The 25,507-nt window shown below is 43.4% G+C and overlaps 1 protein-coding gene and 1 pseudogene across 1 annotated transcript; one reads left to right on the forward strand and one right to left on the reverse strand.

The window, feature by feature from the left end:
• Nucleotides 1–221: 221 nt before the first annotated feature.
• On the forward strand, nucleotides 222–4,368 carry LOC136501682 (kinetochore protein NDC80 homolog). The gene is made up of 4 exons (XM_066497203.1): nucleotides 222–1,380; nucleotides 2,604–2,850; nucleotides 3,583–3,729; nucleotides 3,828–4,368. Exons 1-4 carry the CDS (start codon nucleotides 257–259, stop codon nucleotides 4,020–4,022), a joined length of 1,713 nt encoding a protein of 570 aa, XP_066353300.1. The 5' UTR covers nucleotides 222–256; the 3' UTR covers nucleotides 4,023–4,368.
• Nucleotides 4,369–6,297: 1,929 nt separating this feature from the next.
• Nucleotides 6,298–25,507, reverse strand: part of LOC136500046 (uncharacterized) — a 38,961-nt pseudogene continuing 19,751 nt past the window's right edge.

The raw sequence follows: 25,507 nt of genomic DNA on the forward strand, positions 1-25,507 counted from the left end.
GAAGTCACCGGTGCGTGGATGCTAGACTGGCTGAGAACAAGTTACTGGGCTCTGTCGGCCCAACAATAGACGCAGCGGATTAGCCCGCTAAATCCTAACACTCCTCGCTCCGCATCGCACGGCCGCACGCCGTACGGCCCGCTCGCCTTTTCCCTGCCGCCGGCGCCGCTCCTTTTTTTCAAAAAAAAAAAAAAAACTCAACCCAGTTTCAAACAGAAAAAACCCAGCCCCCATACTCACTAGATCCGCGGCGACCATGCGGCGTGGCGGCGGCCGCCGGTTCCCCAAGCCCTCCTTGGCGCCCTCCACCGCGGCCGAGGCCACCCCAGCGCTGGACGCCAGCGTTATCAGCAACCTCGACTCCGCCTTCTCCCGCCGCGACTCCGACGCCGCCAGCCTCTGCAGCAGCCGCCCTGCTTCCACCGTCGGTGCGGGCGTCGGCGCCGCCCCCAACTTCTCCGACCGCCCCACGCAGGTTGCCGCGCTCCGCGTCGTCAACGGATTCCTCGCCCCCGCCGTCACGCTCCGCGGGCCTCTGCCCGCCGCGCGCGACATCCAGGCGGCGCTCCGCCTCCTCGTCGACCGTCTCCACTTGCCCCGCAACGACGCCACGTTCGAGGATGACCTCATCCAGGACCTTCGCCTTCTCGGGTGCCCCTACAAGGTCACCCGCTCCGCACTCAAGGCCCCCGGCACCCCGCACTCGTGGCCGGTGGTGCTCTCCGTACTCCACTGGCTCACCACCCTCTGCTACGCCCAAGGAGACGACCTGGATGCCCTGGGCGACCCATCCAACGATCTCTTGCTCTACACCACCCAGGGCTACTCCCACTTCTTGTTGGGGGACGACGACGCCGTCGTGGCCCTCGACGAGGAGTACTCCTCCAAAGCCCGGATGACTGGTGAGGCGTCCGTTGCAACAGTTGGTGCCCTGGAGAAGGAGGCCGAGGAACTGGAGACCGAGGTGAATAAGCTCATCTCGGGTCCCTCGCGGCGGGGAGCACTGGAGTCAGAGAAGGAAGCATTCATTGCTGATATTCTCAAGTTTGAGGCCGTGGTGGATGCTTGGAAAACAAAGATCAACGAAAGGGAACATGTGTTGGGGAATTTGGAGAAAGAGTTGGAGGCAAAAGTGTTGGACACCCAGCGCGCTGCTGCTGAAGTTCAGGATCTATTGAAACAAGTGGATGCTCAGCCGGTGAATGTGAGGGATATGGATAGAATGCGTAGGGAGATGCAGGCGATTGAAGATGATATTGCCAACGCTGAGAAGGGGAAAGCAGCACTGGAGGATAAGGTCTGGGAAGTTGAAGCTAAGCTGGTTACCAAGCTTGAGGAGCTTGAGACGCTTGCTGAGCAGTGCAACCAGGCCCTCAAAAAGTACGAACGTGCTGCAGCATCTGCTATACTTTCTTAATTTTACTTCTCTCCATTCTAATAGAAATTGTCTGTAGCTACACCTAGGAACCAAGGCTAACCATACCATTCTTATTTACCTATTGATTGTTGATTTCTTTTTTTGGTAAAAAAATAAACCTTTCTGTTCTGATAAAGAAAACTATATATAATCATTCATTTGAATATTTTTATAGTCAAGTGCCATGCTCTAGATTCTTGTTAAAATTTATTAGCTCAAAACTCTTTGTATTTTGGGAGAATCATTTTGCTCTGTATAGATCTTTAGGCCTTATATAGTTGTGGTTCTAAAAATTTATTAATTTTCTTAATTGTTTTTTGTTTCAGATATGTTTTGTTTCGGTGCTATTGTGCTCATCACAGTTTACATTGTTACTCTTGTTGTTGGCATGCCCCTTTATTTGTGCTCATTGTAGTTCTGCATGACATATAAATTAGTGTAGGTTAGGTTGTTATCGTTCACTTGTATTTATGAATCTGAAATTTCATGAGTGGTTTTATTACACATTTGAATGCTTGATTTTTCAGTTATCCTTGAGTTTCGATTGGTTTAAATTTACAGTGCTACTATCTATCTGCAATCAACAAAATATCAAATGCATGAAAGATTAATCAGCTTGGCCTTATGACTTTGGTGTTGATCTATTTTGATATTTTTCCTGATCACCATGAATGGTATATAAATCAGAGAACCACAAAGAACTTAAAATCAAGACCATTGTAAAGAAAGTCAATGCACAATGTGAAAAGTAATTTATGTACAAACTATGTTATTCTATTATATATTTTCTTAAAAATATTTAATGCCTGGTCCTTAAGACCTCAAAAAATTGAATAATGCGGACTGGACATGGATATTAGTAATAGGATAATTTTGCTAGACAAATAAATTGAACTTGCTGGAATATGTGCCAAACGGTGAATACTGTAATTTTTTACGCTGAAAATCGATTGTGAAGTCCAACGATTAGTTTCCAAGATTTTTTTTGGAAAAAAAACATTTCACTAAACTTTTGGGGCCTTTGAATAGCCAGCTGACATCATGTTCTGTTTGCTGTTGTTGTGTTTACTAAACAGAAAGGCAAACAAATGTTGTGGTTCTGTTGTTTGTATTTGGTCTACTAGCTCCTTTTGTTAGTTCTGTTTGTATTATGTGCTCATTTTTACACTTCTGGGCCATTTTTCAGGTTGAAACCTACTGTTCCTTTTCAGTACATGATAAATTCAAAAGGATCTTCTCCTGCTGAGATGCTAGGTACTGGAAACAAAACTGTACTAAAACCTGCACTTGTGGCTCATGCTGAGGAGAACAAAAGGATCTGTCTCTCAAATCTTGAAAACCTAAATTATCTACGGAAGCAGCTGCAAGGAAATGTTAAGGTTCTAGAGGAGGAAAGGAATAATATTTCCAGTCTCCAGGCAAAAAATGACGAAGTAAGTCCTCTTCAAGCATGAAGAATGCCTTTGATTAACGAAAATTCATTTGTGCTGTTAATAAATTCGATTTTGGATTTATGTCATTGATTATACTGGTATGTTGTGATTAGACTTGAGAGCTACTAAATCAAATTTCTCTAACTTTGACCAAGTTTATAGAAAAATGCATCAACATCTGCAACATCAAATTTGTTTCATTACATTTTCCATGAAATGTCTTTGTGTCTTTATTTGAATTTGTAGATGTTAATATATTTTTCTAAAAACTCGTTCATAGTTGGAGAAGTTTGATATAAGACAATGCCGAAGTGAACTGTAATTTGGAATGGAGGGAGTAAGTGGATGCCCTCCAACCTTCATCTGAATTTAGGACTTCTATGTATGTGGAGTTGATGAGTATCTTGAAGACAATATCAAATTTAGGGCCGCAATAAAACAATGAATATGCCGATCAGTCAATGTTGGAACAGTTGTCAAATATTTGAAATTGGATACCCCCCCCTATGTAGGAGCATTTAATTGATTATGTTATTGCGGTTTGCATCCTTTTTTGGGTGTTCATGAATTTCTTATCCACTCTCTTTTCATGGTGATTCTAGAGTCTAAACAATTATCGATATGCACAAGTGCTTGGCCTGGCTTTTACCATACAGCTTAAGCTTATCTGGATTCTTACAGAATAATTTATTGCAAAATAATAAAGTTGAACCTCTTGTATCTGTTGTCTAGATGGTTGCTCGTTTGAATTCACTGGATCGTGAAATTATAAGTGATGACTCAAGATTCACATCTGAAGCTAGACAAATGAAAGATGAGTTGGAGAAAAAGAAGAATAGTTTGATTTCTCTTGAAAAGGAGGCAGCTGATTTTTTTAAGGTACTTCCGACCTTTTGTTTTGTTAATACTTAAAATACATTCCTTTATTAGTTTAGCACATTGGAGTAAAACAATTCAAACGAAATTTGATTTGATAGATATCAGAGAAGAGGCTCCAAGATGCAACACTTAAAGCTGAAGAAGATACTGAGGCGGCTGCTAAGGATCTTCTGGAGCTTCTTGATTCCATGGCTGAATATAAAGAGTTCATGGAAACAACAATTGCTCAGAGGAGGAAGGAACTCTATGAAACTGCTGATTATATAGCAGGCCTGTTCGCTGGAACTTCTTAGTAGCCAAAACAGCCATTATACAGTGTTAGCAGAGAGAGCACAGCTGCTGTTGCTGCAAATAAGCTCCGGTACTTGCTAGCGTCTTTGGCATCCAAGACAGTCATCACCCAAGTGCACAAAGGAAAGTAGAAAGTACTTGATTAATTGTTCTCTTTCTATATACTTGTGGTAGTAGTATCTTGGTTATAGCTACTGTAAGAGGTGGAAGTGATTATAGCAACAACATGTATTCCTCGACCAGGGTTCAAAATTTAGGCAAATTGTTGCGAATTTCAGTAATTTCATGGGTATTAGTCTAATGCATACACTTTATTATAAATATATAACTCTAGACCCGTATTTTATATTGTTTATGTTGCATATTCTTCTACTAAATAGACGTGTAATAACAAAGTATTCTAATATTTTGTTTAGATCTAAATATATACTCAATTTTTATTAGGCCTTATGAAGGTCAAAGATCACTTTCTGAATCTTTCTAGTGTTAATCTTCACAGTGGCACCCAAATCAGGTCATGGGAGAATAAGTGGTTTCGAAACTTTACTCTCAGACAACACCTTCCTTATATTAAGTTACAAGGAAAAAGCACATTTCGTTTGCTCATGTCCTCAACCATACACCTTTTAATATAACTTTTTAGAGAATGTTAGTGGGCACTAATACCTAAATGGAATGAATTGGTTAGAAAAGTTGCATTGGTGCACCACGATGGCCAAAAAGATTCCGTCAAACGGTCTTTTACTAATCAAGGGATCTTCAGTTCTTCACAGTGCACTCAATGTATGAACATTTAGTAAAAGGAAATGGTATTGCCTCTCAATAAGTCTCTTTTTAGATGTTAAATTGCCTCTTAAAATCAAAATCTTTGTGAGGTTTTTTCTTTTACGGAGCCATTTTAACAAAAGACAATCTCATAAAGAAAAATGAAAATCGAGATGACAGATATTGTTTTTGCAATAAGAAAACCATCCAACACCAATTTTTTTAATTGTCTTACAAGATTTATTTGGAGAGTCCTTCAAACCACATTTGGTTTACTGCCACCAAGTAATATGACAAGTATTCTAGGATTTTGGCTTCACCTAGTAGACTAAAAAATACGATTTCAAATTAGAGTGAAAGCGAGTGCAATTTTTTTTTGTCTACGTGGTTTAGTATAAATGATGGAGGCAGTTAACGCGTGACGGGGCACACGGTCGTGAAGCATGCAACTCCTCCCGCCGCCTCCTCGCACCACCACTCACAGCCGTCGGCAAAGCACCGCCTTGCGGCCCTACCCCACCGTCCGCCCCTGCCCTTCGACCCCGCACTCCGCTAATCCGTCGGCTCGTCAACTAGTCGTCCGTGAGCCTCCCCCGCCCCTGCTCTGCTCCCAACAGCCGCCTCCACCACCACAGCCGGCGGTGCTCCACCTCCTCGCCGCCCCGCCCACCCACCGCCGGACTAGCTACTGCCAGAGATAAATGATGTGTTCTGTGACAAAAATAGATTAATTAATCCTATTTGCAGGCATGTACCGATCACCATCCTCCCAAAGCGATATATGGCAGCAGGCATGTCCAGTGAACTGAGATCTTCGCCGAGCGTTGGTAGCGTCATCTTTTTTTTTAACGGACTCTCGTCTAGTAATAGGCTTTAACGATTAGATTGCCCGTCATGTTTTTTTAATTGCTTTTCGATTCTTGATTTTTTTTCTAAGATCACAGACACAGACGCTCACATACACGAGCGCACACTCACCCCTATGAGCATCTCAAACAGAGTTGGACCGACAAATCTCGAGATTGACGAAGTCACCATAGGCGCCTCGCAATCGAGGGGCACGTCGCCTACTACTGAAAGAATAGCGCCGTTAAATTTTGAAATAAATACAAAAAAATACGAGCACCTATGTCAAGTTAGGGACTTGAACCCGGGTGTGTGGGTTCATCACAAGGAACCCAACTAGCTAAGCTACGCTCGGTTCGCTTTCAAGTCTTGATTTTAAGAGCCAAAGGTTAGAGCACTTGTGTCAAATCGAAAACTTAAACCTGGGTGGGCAGGTACTACCACGAGAAACCCAACTAACCGTTTGCTTTCGAGTCTTGATTTTAAGAGCTGAAGGTTAGAACTAATAATTGTGCATTAAGTTACGCGTAGATAGGAATAAAATGCTTTTTTTACTCTAAAAAAGAATGCTATAGAAGCGGATCAAGAATGGAGCAGTAAAGATCAAGAAGCTAATTGAATTTGTCGACGTCGTCGTCGTCATCGTCGTCGTCATGATCATCATCATCAGAACATGCAGTTTCGATCTGGCGACCGGCATGCTCTACCTATGTTGCAGGGAATCAAATCCGATTCGTACTTGAAAATTTCTTGTATGCATACGTGCTTCACTTGGACTTCAGCCATCGTTCCCTTCCGTAAATCATACCTGCGATCCAAGTCAAACACATTATTATTGGATTATGAATGCAAATTCAATAACTAATGTCGATCGTCATGCAGCGCTACTAGTTGATTACCACATGACTCTGCAGAAGCTGTGCAAGAAGGCGACATCGGAGGAGTGGAGGTCACCGAGGATCACCGCCGGCCCTTCCTTCGCGTGGAGGCTCTTCAAGCTCACCGTCATCTTCTTCCTCCACCTCCCTTCTCCATAGCTAGCCATCTCCCACATCTCCAGCACCTCCTCGTCCACAGCAGCGTCCGTGAGCACCAGCAGGCACAGCCTCCCCTCCACGGCGGCGATCCGCTTGCGCGCCCACGGGTCGTCCATCTCGTCCACCTCCCTCGGCAGCGCGATGAGCCGCCACGCCTCGGCCCTAACGTCGAACGCGAACACGTCCTGCGAGCCCGTGAGGCGGTCGGGCCAGCAGAGCTAGTGCATGGCGCCGTGCGCGCACACGGCGGGCGCCGCGGGCCGGAAGAGCGAATCCAGGCACAGCGGCACGTCCGGGGCGCGGCGCCACGCGAAACGCCGCGAGTCGAACACCTCGCAGCGCAGCCGGTCCCGCAGCGCCGGGACAGAGAACCGGATGACCTTGAGCTCCGCCGCGGTGCTAGAGGCGGAAGGCCGGGCCACCATGGCGACCGCCGCCGTGCGGAACCTTACCCTCGGGCTCGGCAGCGCCCGCCACTGCCGCGAGGCCGGCTTGCACACGTAGTAGCAGGGTGGCCGTGCCGTGTCGGCCTCGACGCAGCACGCGAGGCCGCGGTGCGCGGACACGGCCTCCACGCGGACGTGCGCGGACGGCAGGAAGTCGAGCGAGATCGCCTTCGGCGCCGCCCCCGGAGAGCCGTGCATGGAGACGAAGTCGGCGTGGTAGCGGTTGCGGGCCATGCTCTGGACGAGGTAGCCCGACACGGCGGCGGCGCGGCGGCAGTGCAGCGGCGCGAACGCCGGCTCGTATGTGAGCCTGCGCCACCACGTGGACACCATGCGGCACGCGGGGAGGTCGTCGAGGGGCACGCGCGTGAGGAGCTCGAACACCTGGTCCTCTGGTAGGCCCTCGCCTCCGCCGCCGCCGCCGCCGCCGCCGCCGTTCTCCTCCTCGTCGCGGTCACTACTAAAAAAACATTTTTAGGGGCGGCTGGTAACCCTTTGTAGGGACGGTTTGGTCAGCCGCCCCTACCAAACCGTCTTTACAAATCATGTATTTGTAGGGACGGTTCCCAGGCCGCCCCTATAAATCGATTTGTAGAGGCGGTTGGTGATTGAGCCGCCCCTACAAATCTATTTGTAGGGGCGGCTGGTATTACGAACCGCCCCTACAAATCGATTTGTAGGGGCGGCTCAATCATCAACCGTCCCTATAAATCGATTTGTAGGGGCGGCTGTAGTGCCAGCCGCCTCTATAATACCTGTTTGTAGGGGCGGTCTAGAACCGCCCCTACAGTACATTTTTCCGTAAAAAAATTCAAATTTACAATTCAAATTCGACCAGAACTGTTTGTTTCCGCGTATTCCATCCAGCGTTTGCGTTGCCGAACGCCCCGCGACCAACGTTCTGAACCGCGTTCGCGTTGCCGAACGCCCCATGACCAACATTCCGAACGCGACTACAAGCACAATAGTATTATATAAACTACAATTACAAGTCCAATTCATAAGGATATATACAATCCATCATTTAATATACAAATTCCATAAACATTGTTATCAACGTCCTAGAGCTAGCTTTTCAGTCTCATGAAGGTGTTTGTACTGAGGATTTCTACCTAAGTCAGACTCTCGGTCATGGTAGGCGCCTTTGACGTATATAATCTGGTCTAATATAAAGTTACAAAGGTCGCCGATGAGCTCTAAGAGTTGGTCATCCTTGTATGGGTCTTTTTTCATTCATTTCTCTTCTCTCCACTACAAGAGAACAAGTTTCGGTTTAGTATTTCATACCATGTATGAAGTTTTTATACTACTGATGAAGAGGTTCAAACTTACCCTTAAGGAGTGTCTCCTGTAGGCACTAGTGTTACTCATCATAGAACATATATAATATCCATAATGTACACTCCCAGGCCTCTGTTTGGGGCACTGTGTGTTTTGCATATGAAAATATTAGGTAATGCTTTTGACAGCCATGTAACGGAGTACTGAAGAAGTAAGTTACACTTACCGCATATAGTGTTTTTATAGCCAGCTTTTCCTTCCTCGTTGGATCATGCCTTCCGTGATGATGAGTGACATAGAACCTAAATGTCCTGTTTGAATTATTTTAACAAATACAACTTGTTAGTATCCATAAGTGAACGTTACAAGTATGTATACAAACATATAAGCTAATGAGGATTGTCGATATGTATACATCTTGAGAATCGATATGAAGTCTTTGTATGTCGCCAAGTCCTTATCTATTGAATCAAAAACCCATGCCATGCTCATCCAGACATCGACGGCTATACAAATCCAGTGGTTGCTGTATGGATTTAATCATAGAACTAGATAAGCTCTTTTGCATCGAATAAAATATATCGAACAAAGCTTTAAGTATATAGTTGAACTTACTCGAAGTTGTATGGTAGCCATATAGTAGAGTGTTGTAGATTTTTGAAAGCCAGAGCAATATATGCCGCAACCTTAAGGGACTCTTCCTTTAGTTTCGCCGTACGGATGCGCTCTTTCTCCCAAAGAGACTTTGCAGCAGCTAGCTCTTTGACATCCAGTGTCCACTGTTTAGGGTAATTAAAATTTGGTTGGGCTATAGCTTGAGGATCTATATACTCGGCTTTTAGACTTGGCATTTGTTTGACAATGTGCACTTGCATTCTACAAATCACGGTGTTGGTTAGTTACAACAAAATTCAAAGATTATATTCATATCATATCGGAAGGACAAGGACTTACAAGCACCACGTGCGAATTAGATTCATCTCCATTTCTCCTAGATGAAAGCATATGTGCATGTCATTGAAGTTAAAGACAATTTTCCTGACTGGGCTTCCAAATGTGTCGGTGGGGAAACATGCTTGTACGAGATCTATGCTTGTTGGGAGAACACGCAAGTACCAATCATGAAACATTCTCATTCCAAGTGATAGGCGCTGCATGTCCTGGTTTGGTATGAAGGGCTTGCCTCTTTCATATATTTTCGGGCAATTCTTTGACCATTTGATGTCATCAATATTTGGATACTGCTTTGCAATTTGGTGGAGTTTGCTAGTTACGGCCTCCTTAGAACCCCATGATGGGACTTGTTTAACTTGGTTCTCAGGCTTGAACTGGTCATGTGAATACCACTTGGACACCGACGAGACGTCTTTCATCGAAACATAAACTGGCCTTATGTTGATTGGAATATTTTTTCAAAGTTCCTATTCAGACACGTCCTCGTCTTCTTGTGCATCACCTTCTTCAAGAGGCACTCGTTGTTCATGTATCGGCTGTGCTTGTTGAGAAGACTATGGCATCTCATCATGCACTTGCTTGGTACGAGCTAGAGAAGGTTGTGGCATCTCATCAAACACATGCTTGCTAGGAGACAGGGAAGAATGTGGCATCTTAGGTATGTGGTGGTCACGAGACGGTGAAAATATCTCACCAACCACAACAACTCGCTCCAAATTTGGGAGAAGGGGAGGCGGCGAAGAAGCAGTCAATATAATGTCCCATTTGTGTCAGAGGATGAACAGCCCAATAACATCTCCAAGTAACACCAGCCCCTCGGGAGTTGCGTAGTCTATCCTCCACTGCATGAACTTGGGCTTCACGGTATGCACCTCGACCCTAGTGTAGTCCGACGGTATCTTATTATTGTGGTGTAAGCCACTGGAAGGATGTGCCACACCCGTTGCCACCTCCATCACAGTGTTCTGTTGGCCGCTAAGAAACACCAAGGTGTAACTAGTTGGTTCCCGTATGCGATCGATGGGGGTTGTGGCTGTAGTGGAACCTTGGTTGCTAGGAACTTTTGGAGGGCTACCAACTAATGCTAGTTCTCCCGGTGGCGTCACTAATATCCATGGCTCTATAGATAGTCCTTGCTCCTCCAGCGCCTTCACAACTAGAGCCTTCACTTGGAGCTTAAGACTAGTCTCCCAGTCTCGGCCATGTTTCTTGTACATGTGCCTGTCCTCTTTGAATCCTTGCTTCCAGGCCGTCCTTTTCCCTAGCCCCCTGGTGCAGCCTGTGTGCTCCTTGTTTCCCAAGCCAAGGCTAAGCTCGTCCCTCTCTCTAGAAGGATTGAAGGAGCCCTTCTCCTTGTCTTTAGCATATTTCAGTATCCTTGATACCTTCTCTTGGGTCTCCGGCTTATTAAACTTAAGATTACTGTCGGATGATTCTATACTCCTCGCATATATCTAGTTCCTTGAGCGTACCTTCAGATTCGTCACATCGATATTCCCAGCAGCTATGGCCTTTTCGTCCATCTTCCTAAACTGCTCTTCCTTGGCATAGTAGCCACCGGGACCTAGATGGTGGTGGTGTTTGTTCCTCTTCGCTAGCTCGGTGTTATGGGCACTGAGCTCCAATGCCTTTGGTGAAGTTTTCTGAGCCACGAGCTCCTCCCATTGACTAGGAGTTATTTTGCTGAACTCTTTAAAGGGAGTTAACCCCTTTTGGATATACTTCATGTTGAGCTTCGACCTCCAACGTCGGAATACCTCTCCCATCATCCTAAAAGCATTTTTTTACCAGTTCATGCTTACCCTCCGGAAATCTAAAATTGACCCTCAGGTGCCTATTCCATAGTTCATTCTTTTTGTTCTCTGGTACCTCTTTCCAATTAGGGATTGCTGGGTTCAATTTATCTCTTACTAGGGCCCCGATCGCATTATGAAATCGTCCTCTTAATTCCTTCGGCTCAAGGACCTCCCCTGCTGGCCCGACTTTCGTTATCACATAGCATGCCTTATCTGGATATAGATTTCTTTTTCTATCCCCTTGTTTCCTCTTAGGCTTGGTAGTCGTGGTTGTGTCTTTAAGTTGTGGAGCAGAGGCATCGTGGTCCGTCTCTGTGGCTGTTGCCTCTGCTCTCCTTTCCTCTACTCCGTCTTGTCCAGCGAGATGTCGCGGACGTCGACGTCGTCTTTTCTGAGTTTTAGGAGGGACCTCTATATACGACAGGTCAAAGTGTTAGCAGAGGTAATATAGCCAAAGCTTTAGCAAAATTTACAAGCTAAGGCTTTTTCCCTACCTCCTCGTTTGGGTCAAAGTCCTTGTCCAAATCTTCCTCCGTTGGCCTTATTCTGGCTTCACATGGGAAAGGATCCTTGGGACTTATATATCCCTCTTTTGAGTCATCATCAGCATCATCCTCTTCTTCTTCGCCTTCAGCAGCCTCTTCCTCGGGGCCTTCCTCCTTGTCACACTGCTCCTGAGTAAGCATCACTTCTAGATCATTTTGTACCTCCTTATTGAACTGTTCCTGAGTAAGCTGGCCCTCTAGTGCTTGCTTCTCAAGGGTTGGTTGCTCATCATGCTCGGGGCATCGGGCTACACTGTCTGGTGTTCGCGACATTATTTCATGCTTTGTTCTAATAAATGCAAGAAAATATGCTTTAGGTACGTGAGAAGGTATAAGAAATCAAAAAGGTCTATAAACCAAAGTAGTCCTATAAAACAACAATATATAAAAAACGAGAAGTAGCAGTGGTAGAGGCCTCAGAAACATGTCAAACAGCATCTGATCTTGAACTTGGAGCATCAAGGCATCATAACAGAGAAGAGAGGAGAAGGTAATGTAGGGGCGGCTGCTAATGATGCCAAATTCCTCACAAGTTCTTGATCATCAGCTCATATTCCATATAATGTATGGACTTAGATGATTTCATCATCGGTAAAACAAAGGAGAGGAGAGGAGAGGAGAGGAGAGATTTGGCAAAAAAAAGCAGGTGCTGCTTCCAAAACATAGAGGATAGGAAAGGTGGCAACAAATAGAGGAGAGGGGAGATTTGGCAAAAAAAAGCAGGTGCTGCTTCCTAGAAAAAGCAACATGACAATGTAAGAACATCATATGCTTAATATCTTTCGAACCTGATAAGCAGATCGGACAATCAAAAGTAGTAGACAGTAGTAGTAGGGAAGTAGTAGAAGTAGCAAAAAAAAAACAACAGCTGCTTAGGAGAGGAGAGGAGTAGAGTGGAGTAGAGGAGAGTAGTAGTAGAAGAGGAGTACAGAGAAGACATCAAGTACAGAGAAGATTAGTAGCCACCGGCCACAATAATATAAACAAACAAGTGCAAGGCTGCAAGCATACAAATGACAATGTAAGAAGAATAATATAAATGCAAGGATTATTTCTACTCAGCAGATATTTATTCCCAAAAAAATGAAACTGGATGAATCGAAGTCCCACTAATTAAACAAACAAATGCAAGGATGCAAGCATACAATGAAAGAACAGCTAGGATTAATGAGCTAATGAGCTGTTGCAAATGGCAGAAAACGAGTACCAACAGTTCACAGATGGGAAATAATACTATTAAGAATGTATAGAAACATCATTGTAAAGTGCCTTAGGTCTCAATTAATAACCCAAGTTCTCATCAAAGCTACTAATCAGTCCACAGATACCATTAGGAAATAGTGCTAATTAGACAGGGAGGATGCACTGAGGGGGTGTGCTGATTATTAGCTAGCAAAAATTGCAGACAACAATCGTAAGTAAGGTGCGGCTGCCGCACCTAAGGGTGCTCCTCCTGCGCCTACAAATCTAACATCATTGACCTAAGGCACTTTGCTCAGTGTGAATCAAAATGGGCATGAACATCATGTATAGTTCCCATTACTCTAGGCACTTTGCTCAGCGTGTAAAAATCGAAATAGCCATCATCATGTCCCAAGATAAGCATTAACAACTTCTACAATTGGAAGCCTGTTTCAATTTTGAGCAGCAAGCAGAGCGGAGTAGTGGTGGATCCAAATTGCGGCATCCAATTGTACAAGCATGCCCAGTTGTACAAGCATGCCCAGGAGTAGTAAGAGGAGGAGTAGTAGGAGTAGTAAGAGCAGTGGAGTAGTAGTAAGAGTAGTAGTGTAAGAGTAGTGAAGTAGTAGTAAGAGTATAAAGTAGTAGCAAGGACAACTTAAGTATTAGTTAAGTAGTAGTATAGAGTATCAGCAGCAGTTAAGTAGTACAGAGTAGTAGTAGTAGTATAGAGAAGTGGCAGTAGTTATGTAGTAGTAAGAGAAGTAGTAGGCACATATCCAGTTAACTTTGTAGTAGTAGGGTAGTATAGAGAGTAGTACGAGTAAGAGTAAGAGTAAGAGTAAGAGTACAGACAATAGCATCAAAGCAAATACAGTGTATGTATAATATGAGAAGAAGCTGATGCAAGTGTGCAACCAACTGGAGGAAGAAGCTGGAAGTCTACCAAGAAGTGTTGATGTTGCATCAAGAAACAACTATGAAAAAGAACAAAAAAGACAGAGAAAGAGTGGTAACATAGAAGGACTGATGGAGATATCTTATTCATGTAACTTGCTACTGGCAACCTGCTGGTACATAGATAGGGTAGTTTACCAAGAATTGTCTAGTCAACTAACAGTAGTTAGCTTGAAGCTTTAGGTCGAGATACAGCAACATATGACTTCTTAATCTAATGCTATTTTTTCTATAATGTGCCAGTGATCCATTAAGTTTGTTTATAACTTATTAAAAGTAGCCATTGTTGTTATTACATTACTATGGAGAATAGAAGATTGACTCTGCTAGTATCACAAACATAATTTCAGTTCCAGTGCTTATTTCACCTTGAGCACACAAAAGGATTGACTATTAATTTGCACCGTTCAAATATAAGTGTTTAAGATTTTACATTTCTACTTGTTGCACAGTTCAAATATAAGTGTTTATGTCGGAGTGAAGCTAATGTAATATACTATTTTGTGAACTCTTCAAGTCTGACCTTAATATGAACGGCAAATGCCACTAAAAAGACTTGCATGTGCTAAAAGTAGTATGCTAGAACAATGCTAGAACAAATAATGCAAGAACCTACCACAAATCATATTATGTCATACTGCAAATAAGAAATAACATATGTACTCGCTGATAAAAAACAAATAATTAAGTTTTACTATAGTATATAATCCAGAAAGTCAGAACAGATCATTAAAGAAATAATTCTGTACTCAAGTAGTATGCTAGAATAATTCAGCGATAATCCAGTGGACAGTCAAAATGCATAGATCAGAGATAGTCCAGGAGACAGCCACCACCCGCAACATTGCAAATATCATCATCATAACTAGCACGCAGCATACCTTCGTCACCGGTGGGCTCAGCTCCTCCAGCAGATCGAGATGTGGCGGGGACTAATGGAGGCTGGAGATGAGGTGCCGGCGACGCGCACAGGTTGAAGACGGTCGTCAACCACCGTGCGAAACAGAGCTGTAGCTGGTCCTAGGGTAGGCGACCTGCACAGGGGAAACTCCTCGCATGGGCTGTCCTAGGGCAGCCGGTCGGCAGGCGCCAACCACCGGGGAGCGGGCGGGCGTCGGCGGCAAGGTCAGAAAACCCTAGGGCGGGGAGGAGCAGGCGCACGGGTACGAGGAAGGAGCAGGCGCATGGGGGTAGAGATGGGGCGCGCGGGTGAGGGGAAGTGGCGCGGGCCGACGTCGGTGGGGAAGGGGCGTGGGCCGACGTCGGCGGGGCAGCCTGACGACATCGGAGGTTGAAGACGGCCGTCAACCACCGCGCGAAACAGAGCTATAGCAGGTCCTAGGGCGGGCAACCTGCACAGGGGAAACTCCCCGCACGGGCTGTCCTGGGGCGGCCGGGCGGCGGGGGCCAACCACCGGGGAGCGGGCGAGCATCGGCGGTGGGGTCAGAAACCCTAGGGCGGGGAGGAGCAGGCGCGCGGGTGTGGGGAAGGAGCAGGCGGGCGGGGGTGGAGATGGGGCGCACGGGTGAGGAGAAGTGGCATGGGCCGGCGTCAGCGGGGAAGGGGCACGGGCCGGCGTCGACGGGGCAGCCTGACGGCGTCGGAGGAGAAGAGAGCGTCCAAATAAAGACAACACCCGTACACCCTCGTATATATAGACAGAATGATTTGTAGGGGCGGTTTCTGATCCAGCCGCCCCTACAAATGCATTTGTAGGGGCGGTTAGAAATATATTTTTTTTAAATTGTTAATTCTGTATTATAAAAACAATTGTGTATATATAAAACAATTATGACCAAAATAAAAGTAATATAAAAATAATTGTGTATATGCACAAATATAATATTTTGTATTATTATATATATGAAGAAATATATATATAAACGATTGTAGTCAAAACAATATAGAAAACAAAAAAAATTATAAATTTGAATTTTAAAATTTCGACTACAATTTTATGACTTTAAATTAAATAAAATGAAAATGTTGTAAACATAAAAGTTGTATAACTCATCGACATGTATAACTTTTATTTTGGTCATCTTGTCATGTGACTTTGTTTGAACGATTCAAATTTTGAAATTCAAATAATTTCAACTTAAAACAATATTTTAAAAGAGTAAATGATTTTAGATGAAAAACTCATGAATACCAATGTTGTACAACTCATCAATATGTACAACTTTTATTTTGATCATATTTTCATTTGGCTAAATTTGAACCGTTGTAATTTTGAATTTCATTAAATGGCAACTTTAAACAAGATTTTAAAACCTTAAATGATTTCAACAATAAAAGTCGTGAACATAAAAGTTGTTGAACTCCTCACTATCTACAACTTTTATTTTGATCACTTCTTCATGTGACAATTCAAATTTTAAATTTCAGAAAATGATAGCTTTAAACCTGATTTTCTAACACTAAATGATTTCAGCTGTAAATGTGATGAATATAAGAGTTGTATAACTCATCAAGATCTCCTACTTTTATTTTAATCATTTCATAAAGTGTTAAGTGATTTCATAAAGTTTTAGTAGTAATAGAGTGGATGTTCAAATAGAGTCATCTGGATGTTGCAAAGGGTAGTCTCACATGCATAAAATGTAGTCTCACACACATACAAAAATATGTAGTCTTACATACATACATAAATATATAGTCTCACACGTATGCATAAATGAAGTCTTACAAATATACACTTACACAAACACTACACGTTCAACAACTAGCTAGCCCGCTGTAACGACTTTTTCCTTGACACCTTTTCATTCCTATGGCATTATGTTTTTGGGGAGATTCTTTTCCACAAGACTGATCTTCTTAGGAAAGTCTATGAATAGTAGCATCTCATCGTAGTTATTGTAAGCTTCAACATCGTCCACGCCATCAACTCCAATAATGTGCTATTTCCCGGAGGCAACCACGTGCTTTGTCTTCTTCTTCGGGAGGAGATTACTTTGTGGGTCAGACATATAGAAAACTTGTGCGACACGTGAAGCGAGCACCCAAGGGTCATCTTGGTAGCCTAGATTCTCGAGATCTAGGACTCTCAATCCGATCTCGTTCAGTTGGTGTTGTTTGATCCAGCGGCATCGAAACAGGGCCACCGTTATATCCCGTCCATAGTCAAGTTCCCATATCTCTTCAATGATACCAAAGTATTGGATCTTTTGCCCTAATCCATCGAGAGCCTCTATTCAAACGCCGCTATTTTGGTTCACATATTTACTATCCTTTACGTGGGTATAGTACGTATACCCATTGATGTCATAAGCATTCCAAGATGTCACTTGTCTCGATGGCCCCTCCGCCAACCTACTGATGGTAATAGAGTCTATAGTTTCTCCAGGCGGTATGTTTTGGTCCTTCAACCATATAGTTAGTCATTGCTTATGTTGTTTCATGACCCAATCATCCGAACGGCCATTTCTCTCCACCATAATGATAGCCAAGTGTTCATCAATATACGGTTGCATCAGTTGTGTACTCTGCAAGACACTGTAATGCGCCTGACTCACCTCTTTGTAATCATGGTCGATGAACACTTTTCTACCACTGGTGCCCTTCCTAGCCAGCCTACCCTTGTGATGAGAATTGGGTTTACCAATCCCTTTATGTACTTTTAGGTACTCTTGACAGCACTCGATGACTTCTTCAGTACTGTAACCCTCTATCATGGAGCCCTCTGGGTATGCTCGATTATGCACGTATCGACTTAGAACTGACATAAACCACTCATAGGACCACATTTCATGCAAGTAGCTAGGGCCAAGCGCCTATATTTGATGAACCATGTGAATCATGAGATGTGGCATTATATAAAAAAAGCAGGAGGTAAACACATCTCCAGTTGGTTTCACCACAAATTCATGTAGGTCACTCAGCTCTTCCTTGCCAATCGTCTTCTATGAGATCTTTGAAAAGAAGTAGCACATGCGGGTGATGGCCATTTTCAAGAACTCTGGCTTTATAGCCCTGATTATAATAGGTAGAAATACTGTCAGCATCACATGGCAATCGTGAGCCTTGCAGTGTGTTATAGACAAGTCCTTCATCGACACTAGCTTCTTCATATTTGCTGAAAACCCAGTTGGGACTTTGATCCCTCTCAGGAAAGTGCATATAGCTCTCTTCTCGTCTGATGTTAGGTTGAAGCACGCCATGGGCAGAGTGTATTTTCCATTAGCCTCAGGTACCGGGTGAAGCTGTGGCATCATGTTTAGCTGCACCATTTCTTTCCATGCTTTCAGACCATCCTTTGACTTGCCAGTGTCCATCAAGATAGCAATGAGACTCTCAAAGACATTCTTCTGCATGTGCATAGCATCAATGGCATGGGGGACCTCCAAGTCTAGCCAATAAGGCAGATACTAAAAAAAGATCGATTGTTTCTTGAAAGGTACGCCTTCGACAGGAGGTGTGCTTCTATCTCTGTTCGTCCCATCCGGATTCTTCTTTCCATAGATGACGCGTATGTTTTTCACCATTCTGTACACGTGTTCTCCGTTATGACGTCTCTCCGGAGGGGGTTCAATCTCCGGGGCGTTGTTATAAAATCTAAAAAAACAATTTGCTGCGGTACTTGTGACTTATCTTTAAGAAGCATCGGTTCCTTAGGTAAACTATCTTCTTGGATGCATCCAGATACACCCATGTAGTACCATCCAAGCAAACCAAGCATCCCGTCTTCCCTTTGATCTGTCCAGACAAAGCAAACAGCGCGGGATAATCATTGGTAGTAACAAATATTATTGCTCTATATATGAAGTCCTCCTTTCAGAACGCATCGTACATCTGCTCCCCATGCCTCCATAGCCTCTCCATTTCTTGCATCAAGGGCTCGAGGAACACGTCTATATCAATGCCTGGTTGTTTAGGGTCAGAAATAAGAATAGTGGGGAGAAGGTACTTTCTCTTTTGACACAGCCATGTTGAAATGTTGTACATGGTCAAGATCACTGGCCATGTGCTGTGGTCGCTCATCCTCTCATTGAAGGGATTCATTCCATTGGTGCTCAAGCCAAACCATACATTCCTTGGGTCATCGCTGAATTCTTTGTGCTTCTCATCAAACCTTTGCCACTGACTACAATCAACCAGGTGTGCAATCTTATCATCATCCACCTTGCGCTCATCATCCCACCATGTCATGAGTGCGGCTTCTTTAGGGTTTAGAAAGATACGTCTCAAGCGGTCGGCCACTGGTAGATACCACATTACTAGGGCAGGAATTCTTCTTTGCTTTGCATCGTTGCCTAATGAAGTGTCCTCTGGGGGCTGAGATTCTTGTACCACCTTTTTGGTATCTTCTTATTCCTCGTGGAGGGTTCGTCCCCACCGTAAAGGTCATTGTTCTTGTACCGGTTGGCCCCCACACTAGGAACATTTATCTAGTGACTTGAACGTTTCGCCATAAAAAAATATACAGTGGTTGGGGCATGCATGAATTTTTTCAACCCCCATTGTCAATGGACTTATGACCTTCTTCACTTAGTATGTGTTGGTGGGAACTGAGTTTGATTGTGGCAGCACCCATGACAGGAGATACAATAGATCATTGAAACTACAGTCTGACCAGCCGTACTTAGCCTTCAGAATGAGCAGCTCAAGCACAAAACGTAGCAATGTCTAATGTATCGGACAACCCTTTTGAACACCATACACAGTCTTCTTCGATGTTTTTGTCACCCTTTCCAAATTTTCTAGACCTTTCGGGCTATTTAGTAAAATCTCTGGTCCAAGGGCTCGAATCATGTCCTCCAAATCATCTTCATCCCCGATACGTACTCCACCATCATTATTAGCACCACCTTCGTCGTTACCACTCCAACCACCAGCATCACCACCTTGTTCATTGCCAAACTCGAAATCCATTCGTGCATCAAGCTCTGCTGAATATTGGGACAGGGATTCTATGGTTTCGTCGTCGTATTTCTCCTCATCCTCATCGTTAACAATAACTGTTTCACCATGATGAATCCATACTGTGTAGTCCTCAACAAATCCTCACATAATCAAATGTGATCTGATGATAGTCACATCTGTCTATGCCATACGGTTCTTGCAATCTTTACATGGGCAAAAAATTATATCCTTATTCTCTTTCAATATCGTTGCATGCTTCTTTGCGGCTTCAATAAATTTATCCACCTCTTCACGGAAACCTGCCTTGAACCTTAACGAACCATACATCCAAGAGTTCATGTACTCCATCTTTTACAACAACAACAAAACAAACATTAAAGAAGTACTTATTCAGATATATATAAAAATAAAACAAATTAATAATTACTTGAGAATAATTGTATATACTTCAGATATATATGAATATAAATCTAATATAATTACATGAAGCATACAAACACACCATGGTAAAAGAAAATTAATTAACGGCCCATTTATCCATAAATAATTAAAATACATATTTATTGATTACAATAAATAATTTCAAAGACAACAATTAGCAACAATTATACTTGACCCAATATCTTTCATACAAACCCTAGTCCAATTTCATCAAACATAAATTTACAAAAATGAAATTAATAAAAAAACCAAACCCTAGATCTAGATCCACATGCACATGAAACATCCATAAAACTAACTAATTGTTCACTAAAATTAAGAAACATGGATCAAATAAGGGTATGATCTTGTTTCCCTCCCTAATTTACCCTAGTACATTTAAACGTTGGGTCTAATTTGCTTCATAAATAGCCCAAGCACCATAGAAGAGAGAGAAAAATAAAACTCTAATTACTCACTAACCAACCATTAAAACTTCAAAAAAAAAGTATGAAATATCATTTTCTTACCTTCTACAACATCTCCACCAAAGGATTTGAGACCAAAATCTTTTCCCTTAGTAGAGCAATTTTTGGGAGGTGCCCAAGGCCTCTCCACCTTTGTTTCACGGGTTGGAGTAAGTGACCCGATGAGAAAGAAGGTGCTACATTTGTTTTATATGGGGGGCATTTGTAGGGGCGGCTGGTGATTAAGTCGCCCCTACAAATCGATGCTATAAATATGGGGCCATTTGTAGGGGCGGCTCAATCACCAGCCGCCCCTATAAATAGAATTTCCAGGGGCGGCTGGTGATTGAGCCGCCCCTACAAATCAGACCCCATTTATAGGGGCGGCTCGTAACACCAGCCGTCCCTGCTGTTCCATTTGTAGGGGCGGCTGATGTCTAGGCATCCGAGCACGTTACTGTAGGGACGGCTCCATCATCAGCCGCCTCTAAAAAAATCAAACTATTGCTAAAAAATCGTTTTTTAGGTTGTGTGTGGCTCCGCTCCTCCTCCGGCGCCGACAACGGCGACGACGCTATTGCCACGCTACCTACTGTGTTGACTAGTAGTAAGAGGTAGTAACAAAAACCACCAGCTATGTGTAGCTGTAGCTACATATACCTGCTCAGGAAGACAGAAAGGACCGAACGATGTGGATCGCAGCAACAACTCGTCGTCGCTAACCTCGGTCGTCGTATGTGCTATATTATATATGGTGACTGGTGAGAAAGATCCATGGTGGACCGACCGTCCGTCCGTCCTTCACCGATTCGGGCTGGAAAACCTGGGCGAGCTGAGATCGACCTGGACGACAGCCCATCCATTAATGCGAATTACACGTTTTTACACCGCCGCCGCCGGCCGAAGAAGTTGCCATATTTAACATCGTGCACACACGTTTAGCCCATGTTTAGTTCCAATCCAAAATCCCAAAAAGTGTTACAGTAGCTATCACATCAAATATTTGCGGCCTATACATAGAGCATTAAATGTAGACGAAAAAAAAACTAACTGCAATGTTGACATCCTGTGTTTGTTCCCGTAGCAGCCAAGCATATATCGTATACGAGATCTGGTGTTTGTTTCATTCCATGCAAGGAAAAGCCCATCTATCGTTGGGGATTGCACAACGGCTAGCTATACGTAAGAGTACCTGGCTGACTGCAAGAGCACACAGCTACTCCTCCTATGTGCTAGGAGTAGTAGGGCCAAACTCGCGCGCAGCTCATCACAAGTCACAACTAGGAGGTCTCTCACTGGAGTACCATGCAAGAAAGAAACTTTCTGTTCGTTTGAAACCGAGGTCGTGTTTAGTTGTACCGAATCAGGGCCGCCGAGAATGCTGTAGCGTTTGTTTTTATTTGGTAATAATTGTTCAATCGTTGACTAATTAGGCTCAGAACATTCGTCTCGCAAAGTATAACCAAACTGTGCAATTAGTTTTTGATTTCGTCAACATTTAGTACTCCATGCATGTACCGCAAGTTTGATGTGACGGAGAATCTTCTTTTTATATAATGTCAAAGTTGGGAATTTTGTGGAACTAAACATGGCCCGAACGATCTGGAAGACAGTCAATTCTTCATGTTTGGACTGCAGGATCCCAATGCAAGAGAAGGGATTGATATTCCTTTGACATTATTCTCGCAGGGCTGATCGGCGCAACATTGCAAATGGGATGGGCGGCATGCGGCATGCATGCTTGATTCCAATTGTATTATTTCTTCCATACCATCTCATCTTTGATTGTTCAGACATACAGATCGACCGTTTTCTTCACCCATATTTGTTTGGGCTTGTTTGACTGATAAGCCATGGCTGAAAGTACTGTTGACCGGTTTGGTGTGAAAGAAAAGTACTGTTCGTTGGCTAAAAAAGTACAACTTATAAGCCAAACAAGCCAAAACAAACAGGGTGCTTATTCTTTTCAAAAGTGCGGCAAAAAGAGTTTGCCACGAGTTGAGTTTTGTTAGATCATTATTAAAGAGAGAGAGAAAAAAATAAAAAAACAACTTTAAGACAACTCCCTAAATTGTCTTTTTCGAAAAGGAGAAAATAGCCCTCCAATAATTTTATACCTGAAGTATCTAAAGATAAGCACTTGGTAAATCATCTTCTCAACTCACAAATATACGCATGCTGCTTCTGCGCTTGCTATCTGTCTAGGAGCCCTCTCCATCCCAGTTTTAGCACGCGGTTTATTTTTATTCACTTTGCATGATTATTGGTTTAATAGTAAATTTAAGTAGTTTTTTTAGATAAGAAATTTTAAGGAGTTTTGAAACATAGACTCTAGTGGAATGTATATTCATCAGTTGCCATAGAACTATTGACAGTTTGACACCCCACTAGTACTTGTACATGAGAGCTAAGAGAGTCGAGGTTCCAATCTGAAACGTCCCGTTTCCGTAGCAACCAAGTTTAGAACTCTTTGGGGGTTGTGCACACGGCCGTTCCTACACGCATGGCTACATGCATGCCATGCGTAACACTTTTGGGAGCTAAAACACAGCCTAAGAGCAAGTATAATAGCAGGCTGTAAGGCGACTAAATGCTGAGATGGAGGAGAGAGGGGAGGAGAGAGAGAAGAAGCGGGCTGTAAGCTTACAGCCGGCTTAGGCACAAGAACCAAGAAAGTCTGTGAGAGAGACAAGTGGGCCATGTATTAACTGTAAAGAGCCAACTACTATATGAGTGAGCTGAGAGAATGCTACAAAGAACCTTACAGCCAGCTGACTGTATTATTAGCATTGCTCTAAGTAGCGTAGCTTGCTGCCGGCCAGAGACTATAGTCAATTACTAATTAGTTGGGTTCCCGAGAGAAGGGGTCCTCCTGTCCATTGCATGCAACAACTCCAAAGGGAGGCAGATTCAGAACCAGAAATGCTGTTACATGATTTTTTTTATGGTCACCTGTGGGGAAAGGATCCACACCTGAATTTTTGTATTGATTGAATGGTGCCGTTGGCACTGAGTTACAGAAAATTTTACATCATCTGATGTTTTTTTTTTCTCGAATACGCACGAGTACTGTGTATCATTGTATTTAAAGAGAATCAAGTGTTTGTCACACAAGAATGCCGGTCTCCGGCCGCGTTAGTGAATGTAAACAACTACATTTTGAAGGTAACCAATTTCTTACAGAAAATTTTACATCATTTGATCCTCAAGTGACCAATTTCTTACATTGCAGCTGTGAAAACACCTACCCATACATCGGCAAGGTTCCTGTCCTTTCCTAGGTAGCCTAAGCTTCCATAGATTGGCATCAGAGATAGATTATAGATACATGCTGAAAACGTCTGTTGGAGACTAGTTGTTTCAGACCTGAAGATGACTCCATCTCTACGCTACCAAAGCTGCCAACAGCATAGGGCAACAAATGTGTTTAAATGTTTCTGAGGAAGGTTAAGATGGGCAACAAATGTTGTGGATGTCACCCAGCCTACCAGAGGAGAGGATGGGAGTAGAAAAGCCGATTGCAGACCAGAAATCCTTCACAAATAGCATTGTCCACGATCTTCTTGCGCAGCAAGTTGCTCCGGCTTTGAATCCTTCCTTGAACGAGGAGCCATGTAAAATGCTGAACTCTCTTTGGTGCACAGCTGTCCCAAACAAAGGCAGCAGCAGGAACAGGGGTTCCATCACGCGACCTGAGTAATCGATCTGTACAGTCCGCCGGAGTCAAACTTTCCATTTGGCAGACAAAATGCTCCACGTCTGGTCTGGCATCCTCTGCATCCGTAAGCTGTGTTGTTTGATTCACCAGTTGCCTCACTTCATCTAGTTCAGCGGACGCCTGCAGCGAGAGTCTGTCCACCCAAAATCCAGGGCCATCGACACCAGTCTCCTTTACTTGTGCACCAAAGAGATTATTGTTACAGGATTATTGTTTACTTGCAACAAAAGGAGTCCAACTCATCAAAAAAAAAGGAGTCCAAGCAAGTCGTGTCCAACAAGCTACTTCTCCCCCTACTGCTACTACTCTAGGCACGAGGGCAGGAGTTGAGGCCTGAGGGTGGAAAGTTCATGTGTTACCTCGTCCTGCGGTTCGGCGTGATCTGTGATGGCCGTGGCCTATAGCCCTATTCGTTTGGGCTTATTTAGCTTATAAGCTATGGCTGAAAGTACTGTTAGCTTATTTGGTGTGAGAAAAAAATATTATTCGTTGGCTGATAAGCCATAACTTATAAGCCGAATGCGACCAAACGAACAGGCCATTGTCCAGCTAATCTGTCACGACAAATCATGACAACCAGCAGGTGGAACAAGCACTTAATTTCAACATCCATAATTTAACTTTTTCTTCGTTTTTCTTCCCCATATAAATGTACTTTATTTAGCTTTTGGGACCATATATGTTATCGGCAATGCAGCAAGCATAAGAATATCTACCCACAATCAGGCCTTTTTTTTCACGACATAATATAGTTTTTAGTCATTGGAATCATGTACGTTGCAACCATCAATGACACAAACAGGAACATGAATTGAGACCATGTATTATGTATATATGTTGCAACCGTCAATGCCGTATACAGGCACATGAATATCCAAAATCAACGCTTTTTTTTTTCTTTCTTCAACGTAATAATATATATACCTGTTGTATGTTTTTTTATGAGGCCGTGTTTAGATCAATTAGCCGCTAATAGTTCACATCTAATATTAGTTGTTATTAGTTAGTTAGTTTGGTCCAACTAGTGAAACAATTGTTATTTGACTATTCAACTAATAATTAACTAAATTATTAGTTAGACCTATTTAAATCAAGAAGCTAATTATTAGCACATAACTATTACTTGTTGAATGTTGTATCCATTGAAACTATTGCACCCATATTTCACGTCATTCATACACTATGGGGAGCCGGCGATGCACGTCGG

Source organism: Miscanthus floridulus, chromosome 13 (assembly GCF_019320115.1).
Source record: "Miscanthus floridulus cultivar M001 chromosome 13, ASM1932011v1, whole genome shotgun sequence".
NCBI lineage: Eukaryota > Viridiplantae > Streptophyta > Magnoliopsida > Poales > Poaceae > Miscanthus > Miscanthus floridulus.